Raw genomic sequence first — 16,360 nt, 5'->3', positions numbered from 1 at the left:
CACTGTGAAAGAGTAGAGGTTATGTAGCACATTCATGTAGGGCTGTTGCCCCTGGGAGTCTCCGTTCTTAACTTCTCTCAGTCCACTTGTTAAAGCAGCTTCCCTTTTATGCCTGGGTAGGTAGTGCTGTTGCTCTCTCACAGACAGACGTGTTCTTCATGAACCATAGAATGTCTTTTATGCTCGTTTTCTTTGCCCCATTTCATTGTGGCTCTCTGATTGGTGAGATAAGGTGTTGCACAGTCTGCATCCAGCAAGAAGACCCTGACAAGTGCATCGGCCTTGTCTGATTCAAGCTCAAGGACGGATAGTCATTTGACTGTCACTTTGTGTTTAGGTCCAGGTGCCTGACACCCAGATCCTCAGCACACTGTGCCACACATAAACCCCACATCACCACCACCCCGCAGTTATACGCAAACGCCCTACTGCATTATTAATTATAACACCCACGGCCATACCACAACTGTAAAAAGCACATCTTTCTACTTGGCCCAAATAAAGCTTAAGTTATGGCTCTGAAATGCCAGATCTTTTGGCTATGTCAATACTTTTTACTTGAAGGTTGACTTCTCACCTCACAGGAATCCCAAGAAACAGCAACTAATGCTGAAACAGTGTGTGCCAATCAACACCAGGGGCCCTTTTTTCAGTAAAATAAATCCTAGTCATGTTGGCATTTTGAGCAGAGATGCCAGTATTTGAAAGGGCACTCAACATTTTTTCGTGGGTTCTTTCACTTGTGTAATAGGCTTGTTGCCATGTGAATGGGTATGCAGGATGGTTATTTTTAGTGCTTTGTGAGACGCAGAAGCATGGAAATGATTTCTTTAAGTGTGTGTTGTATGTTTCCTGAAAAGGTTTTATTCCTCTAGACTCAATTTCCTTCCCCAGTCTCCAACATCTCCATGCTTTAACGTAAAAATGCTATGTAGTTCCCGGTAGCCTATGTGTTAGCATACAACTGTACGTACAGGCCAGCTGGTAAGTGATTTGTGAAGTGGCAGGGGAGAACTGCTCGCCTTGGCATGCATCAAGCTGACGGTTCTGGTGCAGATGTTTCAGACTGGTGCCGGTATCTAAGCAAAACCCAGGGCATCTTTTGCTACATAATTCTGCTGGATATTTCTAACAGAAGATTCTTCACCTTAGAATACTCTCTAGGAACCAGATTGGGTCCGTAAAACGGTTTCATTGCCGTGCCCGGCACACTGCTAGGTGGCGTCACGCAGTTCTGCATTTAATTCCTCACCCCCACGGAGCGGAGCTGCACATAAGCAGCATCCTTACTGGCAGATGCCAGTATCTTTCTTTCCACGCCTTCTAATATGGATTCAGGGCTCTTCTCCTGTTTTTGTTTTGATTTTCTGACGACAAAACGCTTTCATCAGTGTGCTAGTCAATGATGTCCCCACCCAAACTACAGTTTCCAGCCATGCTGTGATTGCAGGACGCAGATGACGGTCACGGACTCACATGAGGTGCGTCTTTGGTGCCTGGGCTCTGGACACGACCCTTAAATCATGCGATAAGTGCAACCACATGCACCTGAGGGCAATTTCAGACCAGGAGGCGAAGTTCCATCTTGTCAAACACTAGAAGTTTCTGCATTTGTGTAGGTCCTGCTCACACTTTAAACTGTGGACTTGGACTCGGTCTTGAGGCCTTTCCCACAACTGCCCAACTTTGCAGTCGAAGTCCAGGCGCAGGCATAAGAAAGCAAAACAGGACTCCATCCAACACTCGGACTCCAAAGAGAAGGGGTGAGATTGCTGAGTTTAAAGTGGCACTCCATCAAGGTCACTGAATCCATTGCTCCACTGTTCCTGACATGCTCCAAATTTCCTGGACAATTGTTGAACCCGCTGCTGATCGGGGCCTTCAAGTTTGTCAGGCTGTACACTTTTTATCCGTTACAAGTTCCCTCTTGTGCTCCTTTGGGCTGAACGTAACTACAGAGGCCTCCAGTTTGGCTACTGCGGGCAGTTCTGCCCATCTCCGCATGTCCCATTGGGACCTGCTTCTGGGTCCTATCTGACTGTGGTACACACTTCAACTCTAGGCCCAGGATCCATACATGTTCCTGCTACACCAACACCACAAGTGCTACCTTATGACCTGGTGCCATTGTCAGACCTTGAACCAACTTAAACTCGAACCTGACAAATATACTATGAATTTATTAGAGTTGCAAATGGTCGCCATGCACCCTGACTCTAATCCAGGGCCTATACCATCACTGCACCTACTAGCAGAGGCTTCATTATCTTCTTGGTTCTGGCTCTCCTCCTGTGCCAGAGCAGGGGACATTCCAAGAAGTTGACGATGATGAGATTGTTGAGGAAAGCTAATTTCCCCCCTTATTATAGCGATGATTCCCTGTCCCTTGTTTTCGGAATGCCAGTGACATCTCGCCTGAAACAGGGCTTGACCCACCACTTAGTCCACCAATGGAAAAAAGTGCCTCATTTGCAGTGGTGGTCCAGGGGGCAGTGGAGGCACTGGAATTGCTGTTTCTCACTGTTGAGACTAAAACAAACGTGCTAACAGATTTAAAAGCCAAAGCCGGTGACATCCGAACCCTTAGTTCTTTCAATGATGCCCACACTGATGCTTTGATGGAAACTTGGTAGAAGCCTTGTTGTTGCCCGTCTGAGAATAGGCAGGTAGACCTACGTCACTGACTGGTACTTGGTGACCTGAACTTTCTCCCCAAGCACCCAGCACCGGAGAGTCTTATTATACAGGCCTCGGCCGCAAATTTGAATCCAAACTCATTTCCAACCACTCCTCCGGATAGGGAATCAAGAGGATTGATGCTTTTGGCGAGTCCATGTTATCTTCTGCCAGACTTCAGTGTGGTCCGTAAATGCAGTTTGCCTTCTGGACTGTTACACACATGCTGTGTGGGACATGGCCAGCAAGATCTTGCTGTCATTTCGGAAAGACCTTATGGCCTATACGATTCATGGACAGGATACCGTCAGATATGCTATCCGCATAGGTCTGCATACTACGGGTTGCCTGAGGAGGGCAGTTGTGCCATAGGTTTCTCAAGGGATATGCAGGCATCCCTCATTGGTATGCATTTTGATTGGGCCTTCCTTTTCAGTGAGTAGCGGACTGTGCATTAGAACGCTTTAAAAACATCAGAGATACAGCACACGCTCCTTAGCACTGTTGACCCACACCAAACTGTTTCTGCATCAACTCAGAAAGTTTAGAGGCAGTTTCAGAGGACTGGCATAAAGATAGACACCACCTTCCCAGGGAGTGTTGCAGCTGACACCTCAATCCTTTCGGGGCCAGCGATGCATATATGGCAGGCAGCATGCATGACAGCAGGGGCATCAGTCTTCAAACCGCTCTTTCCCTGCTTAAGTGGCCACCAAACCACTTGAGTTTGCCCGTAGTGGCACATGCGTGACCTGGTGGGAGGGGCGGAGCAGGATTCAACATTTCCTATTTGTTTTGCAAGCTATTACATCTGACAAATGGGTCTTACAGATTTTTGAAAATAGCTATGCCCTGCCTTATTTCTCCACCCCAGCCATTATTCCCAACCCGCCACCAGAGTGAGTTTCTGAAAAGCACCTGTTCAATCTGCCACAGGCGGTGTGGCTATTGCTCTCCAAAGGTGCTATTGAGAAGAAGCTGGACTTGGAAAGAGGAGGGGGTTATTAATTGTATTAGTTCCCCGTTCTGAAGGAGAGTGGGGTCTCAGGCCTATCCTGAACCTTCGGCCTCTGAGTGTTTTCCTGGGGATGGGCAAATTCAAGATGCTTACGCTGGCCCACATCCTGTCTGCTCTGGACCCAGGTGACTGGATGATGTACTAGGACCAGCAGGACACACATTTTCATATACCCATCTTGCAGTCCCACAGTTGTTATCTGCAGTTCAAGGCAGGCCAGTAGCGTTTTGTTTGCTGTGATTTACTTTGGTCTCACCCGCGCCCCTCTGGTGTTTGCAAATATGACAGTGGTGGTGGTCGCTGCCCATTATCAGAGGTTGGGGATGCCAGTATTCCCTTAACTTGGCAACTGGCTGTTGAAGGCAGGCTCGCCATGATCACTAGTGTACCACATTCACACGACAGCAAGACCCCTTGACATCATTTGGGTTCACGACCCACCTTACTCCATAGGGGTTTCTGTTCAATGGGATAATCCTAGACATAGTGGATGGCAGGGCTTTTCATCCACCGCAATGCGGCCAGGACATTTGGGCAGGAGCTAGATGTTTCAGGCTCAGTTCCTAGATCTCGGTAATAGCAGCTCTGAGGCATTTTGGCCTCTTCGCCTCCTTCATCCTCCTTATTGGCTACACCATGTGGCACATGCATGTTCTGCAATGGAATTTAAAGCCCCAGTGGTCCCAACAACAAGGTAATCAGGCCGACGCCATCCAGGTCTCGGAGGAGACAGCTTGAGATTACAGTGATGACTACTCACACGCAACTGATCCAGCAACATACTTCTTTCCCTTCCCCCTCCAGAGCCGACAACAGTGACAGATGCATCCTTGCTGGTTTGGGGAGGCCATCTGGGGAGTGTTGATCAGAGGACTCTGGTCGAAAGCAGACTCCACATCATTCTGCTAGAATTGTGTCCATAAGTCTAGCTCTGAAGGCCTTTCTGCCATCCATCAGGGGTAGGCTGATGCAGGTTCTAGTAAATCTGTGGTTTGCAACAAGCAGAGTGGAATGGGGTCCTGTGTCAGAAGTGTTTGCATCTCTGGAGGTGGTTGGAGCACCAGGGCAATTCCCTGATTGTGAATCACATAGCAGGGTCACTGAATGCCATAGTGGATACACTGAGCAGGTGGCATCTAGCACATAAGTGGCAGCTATTCTAAAGGTGGGGGATGCCGTCATGCAACATGGGAAGAGTCCTAGCTAGATCTCTTTGCCACCGCGAGAATGTGGATTATCAAAAGTTTTTAAAGTTGGAGTTTCTGTAGAAACATTAATTTGAGGATGCATTCCAGCTGGGAAGGAACACGGAAATCCTGTACTCCTTCACACTCCTGTTTCTCCTCTAATGAGTCCTGAAAAAGATCTGGAATAATGGGGCCCAAGTCATCCTACTGACTCCATATTGGGCCAGGAGGCTATGGTACTCTGACCTTCTGGGCATGAGCGTCTATCCTAAGTTCAGGCTGCCACTTTGCAAGTTCTCCTGTCTCAGCACCAGGGCAGGGGTCCTCCACCCGAATCTACAGTCAGTACTTGTACTGCATCTGTCCTATTTTAACTTTTTTCCGGACAAGCTGGTGCTGGGGACTGATGCTGCCTTCCTACTGAATGGCATTACTCCCTTCTGCTTTGGACGATCCCTCACTTTACTAGCACTCTTTGCTCCCTCCCGTCCTTTAAAAGAGGAGGAGAGGCTCCATTGGTTGGACCCCAAAAAGGCTTTAAGTTTCTACATTGATCGTACCAAGGGCCCTCAAGTGGACATTCAGCATTTTGTGGTGTTATCTCGAGTGAAGAAAGGGAAGGCTACGCAGAAGTGTACCCTGATGGGTGAATAGTCCTTTGCATTACGATCTGCTACACATTGACCAAAAACCAGCCTCCAGAAGGTCTAAGGGCCCATTCCACCAGGGCTACGGCTGCTTTTTTATTGGCGCATGGAGTGCCTGTCTTTGACATTTGCCAGGTTGTGATGTTTGCATCAGTGCTCACATTTGGAAAGCACTACTGTTTTTACAGCCAGATTCTGTGGAAAATACATTTTGCCTGCTTGGTCCTGTAAGACTTTTTGGTTTGAGCCATGCCACAGAACCTCGACCTTAGGAGCTACTACTTTAGCATGTAATCAGAGGTCAATAATCTAAAATTAGAATTATCCATCTGAAGAACAAGTTTCTTACCTTTGATAATGTTCTTTCCGGTCGATACTCTCTAACTGCAGATTCCTTACCGCCCTCCCACCTCTCTGTTCAGTGGAGTGAACTCTTTTTCAGCACACTGTTATCAACAATTGTTTTTGCCTTGCATCTAATCAAGAGAAAAAAAATAAGAAATTGATGTGTGCCTGTAGTGGGGTGCACTTCTATGTGGCTCTACTTTGTCCCCTCCGTAGCAGTATCCAGTCAGGTGTGAAGGTGCATGATGCCAACAGGTGGCGCGCAGGATTGCCACCATGGAGGTTTTTTACAGATCCAACTTGGCATCTAGGGAGTATTCTACGGTGAGGAATCTGCAGTTTGATGGAGAATCAGGTTTGACAGTGAAAGAAAAGTAACATGTTCGTTAGTTGTGACATTGTTTGCTACTACTAGCCTATATTTTCTCACTTGTGGTGAGCAGGACCACTACATGCCTTGCTGTGATGGCTTGATGTGGTGCAAAATTGTCCCTGGCACTTTGCTCCCGCCTCAGTTGTTGCTATGCTTGGCCAGGTCTTATGCATTCCTTGTTGTCATGGTTGTTTGTTGGTGTTTTGCTGTATTACGTGTTACATCAGGTTTGGCAGAGATTGTGTGCAACTAGATGCCTGGTGTGCCTTGCTAGGACATTGTATGGTGGCATACAGTGTTGAGAGGGAAGTTCACTGTGGCTTTATGGCTTGGGATGATTTTAGTTCCTTTCCATTTTTGTACGTGCCTTGTTTTCCTCCAGAGGACGTCCCAACCTGCAAACACAATAGAACTGCTCCTCCTTTTCCCAGGTCATGCATAACAGAAAATCCCAGAACTGATCAGATAAAAGGAGGTGCACCCGAGTGCACTGATGCCACAGTGAATGTGGTGACTGCCTGTGTGTGGTTGCAGCAGATTACAGTCCAGTGTCAGGCTTTTTACCCTCACTTCTCGTAGGGAGGCCCCCTACTGACCCCATCAATGTAAAAGTGCCGTGAATTCCCGCATAGGTATAGCTGTCGTCCTACCCTGTATACGCGCTTCACTTGTGCTGGACCCGGGTGCCTCTTTTGGGGTTCTCTGTTGATCTACCCAAGATTAAGTCTCCTCCGCCTCTTACACTAAGCCAAAGCTGCCTGACCAAGCTTCCTCTAGTACCAAAACCCGACTGGCTTCTCAGGTGCAGGGCAAGAGTACCTGTGGCCGCCACGGATTTTAACTCGTGTGCCTTCCGAGCCCACAGATTCACGCGGGTACCAAACCTTGGACATTTTACGGGGCGAACATAGTGGTACCCATGCACGCGCAGCGGTGCCCCCCGCGCGGACAGTCCGCGCGCATCCCTCGCTGGGCCGCGTTGGCGCCGAGCCCCGGCGCTCCTGCCACATGGCGGCCGCCCCGGCCCGCGCGCTCAGGTGCGGCGGAGCCTGACTGCGCAGCTGGCCTGTAATGAGCTCGGAGCTCCGGGGACAGGACGCGCGGGCCCCGAGGCGCGCGCGCGCTCATTAATCATCGCAGCCTGATAAAGGGCCCGGATGAGGCATCGCTGCGCCTCGGAGAGGCAATGATTCACCCAGCGCTCTGCCAGCAGCTCCCTCGCCCTGAGAGGGGGGTGGAGGCGAGACCGTCCGCCCTTGATCTCTCTCCGGAAGAGATGTATGGCCTTAATTTCTAGCAGGGCTTCGGGTGCCTAGGATTCGCTTGCAGGAGTCGTGAGAGATGCCCACTCTGTCTGAAAGGGGCCTGCTTGATGCGATTTTGGGGAGCGTGTGTCGCCGAGCTCTCTGGCATCGGTCTCTATTTTAGAGGACAGTCTGAGTTTGTACCAGAGAGGTCTCTCCCAGAATCCTAGATCGCTGTCTCGTTGCTAACCTGTGAGAGGTGTGTGCGACCTTTCTCGCAGGGAGATTGGGCGTGTCAGTGTGGAATGCGAGGGGTCTTGCACTCAGTGGAAAGTGACAGATCAGAATTTGTTGTTCTTTTGGGATTACTGCTGTGACCGATTTGTCTGTGTCTCAAAGATGTATTCTTGATTTTTCTCACTTTAGAAATACTAATTTCGGTTCTTCTCACAGGTTGAGAGTGGTATGCCACATATTGCTCTGTGGAAGAGAAGTTGTGCTCACGGTTTGTAAGATGTGTTCTGGGTTGTATTAGGGGAGTGGGTGGTTTGGTCCCTAGCAGGTCTGCACTGGGTTCTCGAAGGTCGGGAATCTGTCAGCGATGCAGTGAGTGGACCCACCTGGCCGGACCACCTCCCCACCTCTTGTGATGACACTCGGCCGAGAGGAGCCTGAAACTTTTTGTTTTGCTGTGCACTGAGGCCGATGCGTGCCCTAAGCAGCTGAAATGGGGGAAATTTGCTGACGGTGTGCTGTCCTCATGTTGACCCTAGAGGGGGCTGCAGAAGGAGTTAATCCAAAAGGCTAGGTCTTGGGGTTGCTTCTAGTGGTTAAAATAAAACGTTATTATGAGAGGTCACATGGATTATACGTGTTGGTAAGAGGCGGGTCAGTATGCCTCATTAGCACAGTGCGGTAAAAAGATGGCACCCCATGTTCCATCAAACAGGTGATATTTACATAACCTGTGGAACAAGGTTCGTCCCTCAACAGTAAGGGCGGAAGCACTTTGAGAACTCTATACCCTAATTGGGACTCCACAAGAGCTGTTATCTGTGGGTCTTTGGGTGTCAAAGGTGAAAAAGTGTAACTTGTATGGGGGAGCGAAAAATGCAGAGTTGGGATACTTGCATACATCTCGTGGCTTTTATTTTTTCTGGGCCAACTAACCATAGTTGTTGAGGCTGGCGCTTGGTGGTGCTGTATACTGACGTCCTCGTTGATTAAACTCCCCTAGAGCAAGATCTTGCCATTGCATTAATGTGTGGTAATTAGCTACTGCATAAAACAATAGGGATGAGGGGGGATTTTTGATGTTCCACAGAGAAATTGTGGACTGAATATTTCACACCTATAGAAAATCCAAATGCCACTGATTGGTGACTCGTCTGCCTTGATTACTTTATCGGGGTGAGACCTATCATTTAATTTTGTATGGTAGCTGAAGGCCGTATGTCTGTAGATTAGCAATGTAAGCAGTTTGTGTATGTGTGAAATTTTAGTTTTGTTGGATGTGAGCTGTGTCCAGAGATCTTTTGGGGAGTGTACGGACCTACGTCTGTACATCACGGTGGGCTGTCCCAGTACTGTGGTTGAAACCAAATTCTCTTTTGGAGAAGGCTGCACCAGACTGATTGATTGAGTCTATGGCGGTATTTACAATTTCCGGGGAAGAGTACATAGGGATGATGGTTCACTGTTATCCCATAGCTAACTGTAATCAATTGAGTTTTTGAGGAACTTTGGGTAGCTCTGGAACTGTTCAGATTGCTAAAATTGTTTACAGTGGAAACCTAAGGGAGGGGCTGTGGGTGCAAAAGTAAGGTACATTGGTTTAGGCTGATGCCATCTCGGTTCAGGTTTTCAAGGTGCACCTGGGGTTTATTGCAGCCTCATCTTTGCACTTGCAAAGGATGTGCGAAACAATGTGTTGGCTTGAAAGTCATCTGGGAGCAATCATATTTTCTAGTTCCCTTGTGGTTTCTGAAGCTTGGCTACCTCCTGGTGAGGTTAAGCATGACTGAACAGCAAAATGGCTCCATTGCTAGGTTTCTGGTACTTGCAGATGTGTGCCCCCTCGAGTATTTTGCTTTCCTGGTGGCTTAGTCCAGTGATATATTTCAGTTTTGGTTGTGGTTAGTGTGAGGATATTCTGCTACCTTCAAGGGCACTGAACGGCCTTGCTCTTGGCAATTGTTAGGTAGTTAAATGCAAATGGGTTTTTATCTTGCCTCCGAGACGTCCTGAGATTTTCTGGTCCCCATTGGTGCCCTGCGCTATTGCAAGTTTGGGTTTCCGGGCCGCTGTGAGGATGTGCCTTGGCCTCTTATGCTTGTCTGGTTTTCCTCCCCTTTGGAATCGCTGCTACCTTTGCAACCTTATAGTTCGGTTGAAGGCCTGAAGAGTACTGTATTTGTTAATGGTTTACACACTTCTGCTGTTGTGTCCCGGTTCAATGGGCACCGGTATTGCACTTCATCTCTTCCTGACAGAGATCAAAAGGTGTTTTCAGAGTGCAATTTCCATGGCTCCACCTTCCCAGGAGTCAATTGTAAAGTAATATTTCTTCCTATTCCTTCTCGGTCTATTTTTCTATCTCAACCTCTTCTTTTCTGCATACCCAACACCTGACTCTGTTGCTCTTTCTAGTCTGTCTCAGCTGAAGGATTTTTGACCCTCGGTCAAGTCCTATGTCAGTTGTTTTTGTGCGTCTCTATTTCTGAAAGATTAACTATAATTCAGTATTGTATGGCATAATTCGGGGCTTGGATTAGCTGAAAATTAAAATTCTAGGTTGTTCCGAACAAATCCCTCCCCCCTCCCAAATGTTTTGTTTGGAACTCCCAAATACCTTAAGATAACACTGGGTGTGTTAGGTTTACTAGAGTATCGACTCGTAGCACCAGGGGCCAGGGATGCCAGTTCATTCACCAGACTGGAGATGTTTTGTCTGAGGCACATTTCCATACACTCTAGGAATGACCAGCTGTGGTTCAAGGGAACTCCAATGGATTTTAATGGAGCATGAGTAGGCATAGTTACCGGACTTCAGTCTCAAAAACTAAGCTGATCGATCCTGTACATTTAAAAATCCAGGGTTGTACGCAGCATGTTCTACTCTCTTTCACAGACCTGCACATACATTGTTATTGTCCCATTAATTTCAAAAGCTGTTAACTCATTTTTTGTTGTCATAACTTTTCAACAATATGAGCTGTTGTTTGTTACTGGAGTTCATTGGTTTACCTACTTTTTTCTTAGTGTATTAACAATATTTAAGTTAAAGTGAGGATGTTTGGCTGGACCATGGCATCTGTTGGTTGTGGTAGCTTTGGGTTCCATTATGTCAGATTCCCTCCATCACAGGAAAGGGAGCCGGGGCCAGCATGTGAGCTGAACCCATAAACTACCATGTTGGGGCCAGCCCATAAGCGGTATTTCCCCCTGATACCCTTCAGGAGGTGGGCCGGGGCTGCCAGGCCATACCGCAGTCCCCTGACACATGCAGCAACTCCCAACATCCCCAGAGTAGTACAATATAGTACTCCAGAAGGGGGCAAAGGACAATTGCCGTAGCCCATGTCCCCGCCCCTTCGCCACACACTACAATGGGCAGCGTCTGCTCTTTTCCGAGCATTACAGGCCAAGCATGCCAAGTTAAAAAAAAATGGCAGTGACTGTTCAGTGTCCCTCACAGCAAGCCAGGTGAGACCCCCTCCTATATGTTGGGGTCAATCAAGATGGCCAACCCCTCTTGTTCAACCTTACACAAATATGTTTTACTACCATTTAAGTAAGTGCTCCTGCAAGAAGCAGATTGTAGAGCAAAGCATGATAGCCACCCACCATAAACTCGCCTGGTAGTGTTGGGAGGCTACGCCTTTGAGTGAATATGGAGAGGGCCAGTCACCAACAGCACAGAGAACAGTTGGTGCGCATTTAAGTTACTGTTTCAGTGGTCTCTGCAGGTCAGAGATCCCGACTGTAAATAGCCAACGGAAAATACTGCAAAAACCTTAAATTACAAATAGAAAAACTGGGAGGATTTGCTGCTACCTTTACAGCTTTGAAGATTCATCCTTATTGACTGCGTCTGACCCAGCTCTCTTGGGCGTCATATAACTGCCCTTATTTTCTCTTTTTTTCCCTGCGATGTCTCTCCTCTATTTCTCTATGCAAAATAAGGGGCTCTTTCCTCTAATTCTCTGTGGGCTTTATGTTTGTCCCTGTCTTCTCTGTTAAATGAAGCTAGTTTGTCCTTATTTCTCATTGGGACTTGTTAGGAATGCTATGAAAAGAATACATCCCGGTCTCGTGCACAAAGTTGCTAAGATTGTTTTGGACAAACCCCTTTAAGGTTTTACGTTCATGAAGGTGGCAAGCTTTAACAGGCAGTGTTCTGCTGAGTGTACACACAGTCATAATCACGTTCCCTCACACCTTCTGTCTCACATACACACACACTAGCACTGTCTCATATGAACTGGAGTTTCTAAATCTGTGTACATTGAGTTGCTACCAGGTCATATGTGATATGTCCGAGTGCAGTTCACAATCGTTCGCCTTTTGATCTCTGAGGGCTTATCACAATATACAGTAGCTGCATAGCTTGGGAGGTCTGCTTTCACTACTAATACTGGTAAAGATAGACCGCATTGGACTTGTTCACGCCCTTCAAGGTCCAGGAACAATCGGACACCTTGTATTCCCCACCCCCTCACCAAGCCACCACCCAGGCTAAATGAACTTCCAGCTGCACATCAACACCACCTGCCCCGTCCGCTGGGTCCTATACTTCATTACAAATCCCTCCTTTAAGGTTAAAATCATGATAATGGATACCTGGGCTAGGTGGGTGATCCCCATCAGTGCTTTGGTAGGTGTGCAAAAGTGACAGTTTCGCCACACATCTTGCCTGCTGTGGGTATCTTTTCATCCCTTCGTTAAGAATGGGTCACAGACCCAGTAAGTGTGGCTATGATTAGAAAATGGACTCAAAGGAAGCTTTGAGGCGAGGACAGACCCACTTGAGCGATCAAAGGCTAGGAGCCTCCTTCAGCGTCTGGCACACTGCGTAGGGAGTTCTAGCTGTGCACAAGCATCTTCGACGCACAAATTCAAAATGTCTAGGCTTTCCTCTTCGTACCACCCACCACAAGTTTTATTTGCTATACAGCATGTCCACTTAACCAGATAGCTCATCCCACGGGAGTAGAATTGCTAGCCCACACAGACGCGAGGGTGGGGCATAAAGCAATCTTCCACGTGCAAGCAGCACCATTTGAGTCACCAAAATATATGTGAGCCCCATTCCCTTCTCTTGCCTAGATTCACCATGTGGATCATGGCAGGGTCAGCCAACTCCCCACTCTCAGGCACCCTAAACATGCAGAGATTTCACAACCTGCAGCCAAAAGAGGATCAACCATAATCAGACTAGACGGGTCCCACCAAATAAACGCACTGAAGGGTTATAGATTCCTCTGTGGGTTGTGTGATACTCCTTATTGATTTCTCATTGGAGCGTCGGCATGTCTCATTTCGATCTGTGTGGCGTGCCCATGATTTCTTCGTGGGATCTTTGTGGTGTGCCCAAAGTTTGAGGTTTGTCCCTGGTGTCTGTGTGATGTGCAACCCATGGTGCTGAAGCCCCTTTGTGATGTGTGAGTGGTGTTTATGATTTCTCCTGGATGACTGAGGAGTGTCCTTGGTTTCTCTGCCATGGTTTCTGTTGAATTTGTGAGGTGCTTCTCTGATTTCTCAGTTAGAGTGTGAGCAGTGTCTGGTTTCTTTGTGCGATCTGAGTGAGGTGTGTCTTGATTTTCAGTGAGTTGTGTGAGCTGTGCTTGATTTCTCTGTCGGGTGTGAGGGGAGTCTCAGAAATACATGTGGTAGCAGCGAGCTGTGTCTTTGGTTTAAGGGGGCAAAATGAGGCCTAGAACCCACTGAATATATTTTTATTTCCTTGATCAGAAATGTGGGCTTACAATTGAGTGTCTGCAAATTATTTGAGTGTAACAATAGCGGCCTCCCCGTGCCCTCCAAGAGGGAGGGGCAGTGCCCCATTGTGGGGGGGGGGGGGTGGTGGTATTGGGGTGGGGGTGCCTGATTACCGCTTTCACAGTCTGTGGTTTCCGGGGACTGTAGCGCCCGCAGGCCGCGCCTGGCGCCGAGTCCCCCGCCGCCACCCCGCTATCGGGAAACTGCAGCGGCAACAATAAATTAATGAGCATGGTGATTAATTAGTGATGAGCCGCCCTCGCCGGCGTGTTCCTTCCTGATAAAGCAGAATTTCTATGTCCTCTTCCGCCCACAGGGGAGCAGCAGGCGGGGGCAGCGCGGCAGGTGCCCGCCAAGCCCCTCTCGCCGACGGACCTGCGGGCGCTCTCGGCGGGGGACGAGGATATCGTGCAGGATCTGCGCTTCTCCGACGATGAATGAGACCTTGGACTTTTATTGTGGCGGAAATAAATTATCTGAAATGAAAAACAGCTGGAAAGGAAGGAGCGCAGCAGAGACGACTGGCTGGGACGGCGCAGCAGTGCACGCCACCTGGGCCTGCCTGGAGGGGACTGTCCCCAAACATCTGTGTCCACGAGACCCACTGTCCTGCAGCAGCATTTAAGCCCCTCAAATCTGCCTCCCAGCAGCAGTGTGGTCCCCAGCCTCCCAGCAGCAGTGTGGTCCCCAGCCTCCCAGCAGCAGCGGGGTCCCCAACCTCCTAGCAGCATTGATGTACCCAACCCCCCAGCAGCAGCGGGGTTCCCAACCTCCCAACAGCAGTGAGGACCCTGTCCCGCTGCATAAGTGAACCCACAATTCCACCAGCAATAGGGATCCCCCAGTCCAGCATCTCCAGCGAACCCCCAGTTCTGCTGTAGCAACGTTTTCTACAGTAGGGAGAACTTCCCAATAGTCTCACTGCACCAGTGAGGCATCATTCTCCAGCAGCAGTCTTCACACCCCCAACCACCCCTACCCCCTCCACAGAAGTGATTCTCCATGGACCACTCACCCTCCAAATCTTGCTTCACTAGTGAGACTCCCGCTGCACCAGTGATGAGCCCCCCAATCCTGCTACAGCAGTGAGACTGCCAGTCCTACCGCAGGAATGCAATGCTACAATCCTGCAGTTACCAGAAACCCTCCTGCTTCAGTGAGACCAACCCACACCCCCTAGTTTTGCGTTACTACAAATTCTACCCAGTCTCACTGCATCCGTAACATCGCCAATTGTTGCACATTCTTGACACCCACACCTGTCGTACCCCCTAATCCCACTTGTATCACTGTAGCATGATCTCCCCAACCCCTGTTCGACCAGTGAGGCACCGCAACACAGCTGCAGCCGTGAGATCCCCAATTGTGCTGCAACTTTGATACCAGTAAACATCTGCTGCAAGCGTGAGAGCCCAGAGTCCACTGCATCAGTGTGACCGACATGCCTTCTGCAACAGAGACCACCTTCCTACACTGCAGGAGCGAGTGTATCCCCTCCCTAAGGCTGGACAACCCCCCCCCCTCTCGCTTTTACAGCAACAGTAAAAAAAAAAAACCTCCTCACCCACGACCCCCAGCCCAACAGCAACCGCGAGGCACGAATCAGCCCTGTGGGTCACCAGAAGATTCACGTGGCACTAGCTGTGTTTGTTGGATAAAGGTTTACTGTTTTCAGGGCAAGTATAATTTTTGTAATAAAACGGTGTAGAGCTGGACAAATAACCCTGTGTCCCTTATGTCTCAGTTTTCTTGAAGCAGAGATGGCAAGCGAGTGCAAGGTGGTAGAGGTGCATAAAGATGCACAGAGTGGCTGAGGATCACATAGGTGCACTGGGTGGCTAAAGTGCAGAGGGTGACTGATGTATTTATTTATATAGTTTTATATAGTGCGAACTGGATCCCGAAGGATATCAGAGCGCTTTACAATTTGAGGCAATTAAATAACTTCCCACCCTATTCCCCTATAAACCCACATCCCACTATGGACCTAAAAATGCAAAATTAGAACAAAAAAAAAATGTAATAACTACTAAAAAATTTACACAGATAATAAAAACAAAAACAAATCGTATACCAAAAAATACATGCATCACACACATCCAAAATAAATACAAACATAATTACATTAATACAAAATCGATATTTTTAACATCTATATTTTTGCAAACTATATTAAACACCTCGATATTTTTTCGTCTGTTTTTGCAAATGATATTAAAGATTTCGATATTTTTTACATCAATATTACTTACCCAAAGTCAATATTCTGCACCACGATATTTTGTCTGTCGATATTCTTGAGCCACGATATTTTTGCAACGATATTCAGCTAAGTCGATATTTGTGATTTGATATTTAGGGGCTCATTATGATGGCGGTTAGATGTGGACAGAGTTCTCCCTAAAACATTTCATTTGAATCTAACCACAGATATTAAGTAACTAGGAGGCTCCCTGGTCCGTGGCTGACTTGTTAAGCTTTACTTAAATCTATTTTCTTTGGTAAACCCTGACTGGGGCACCATTTAATTTGTTCAGTGATCTCATCTGCCCTGTGGTCATGTGTGAACATCTTGTAATTACTACTGCACCTTCATCTGAAGCGCTAGTATGGAGTGCAAATCCTCAGTATCTGACCAGATTGTGGTTTATTCTGTACCGCACATAAATGCCATCCAAAGTCAACTTTAAGGACCTTAGTACAGTACACATATTGCAGAGTGATCAGGTACAAATAGCTACAGTGCTAGTTCAATGATCTGGGACTGCTGTTCTCTCTAGCCTGGTTGAGTTGGTGAAAAAAGTGTCAGTGTTTCTAGGTCTTCTTCTCCAATGTCCATAATGTGGCAACCTGTTCTAAAACCTTCCAAG

General features: G+C 47.9%; 1 protein-coding gene across 1 annotated transcript in view; it reads left to right on the top strand.

Moving 5' to 3' along the window:
* Positions 1-15,212, top strand: part of NOC2L (NOC2 like nucleolar associated transcriptional repressor) — a 492,322-nt gene extending 477,110 nt beyond the window's left edge. Inside the window, exon 19 of the mRNA XM_078642345.1 lies at positions 13,807-15,212. Coding sequence (XP_078498471.1) covers positions 13,807-13,931 — 125 coding nt within the window. The 3' untranslated portion in view covers positions 13,932-15,212. The remainder of the gene's footprint in view (positions 1-13,806) is intronic.
* The last annotated feature ends 1,148 nt before the right edge of the window (positions 15,213-16,360 follow it).

The sequence above is a fragment of the Lissotriton helveticus genome, chromosome 5_1 (assembly GCF_964261635.1).
Source record: "Lissotriton helveticus chromosome 5_1, aLisHel1.1, whole genome shotgun sequence".
In the NCBI taxonomy this organism is placed as follows: domain Eukaryota; kingdom Metazoa; phylum Chordata; class Amphibia; order Caudata; family Salamandridae; genus Lissotriton; species Lissotriton helveticus.
This window is presented reverse-complemented; position numbering and strand designations above follow the sequence as displayed.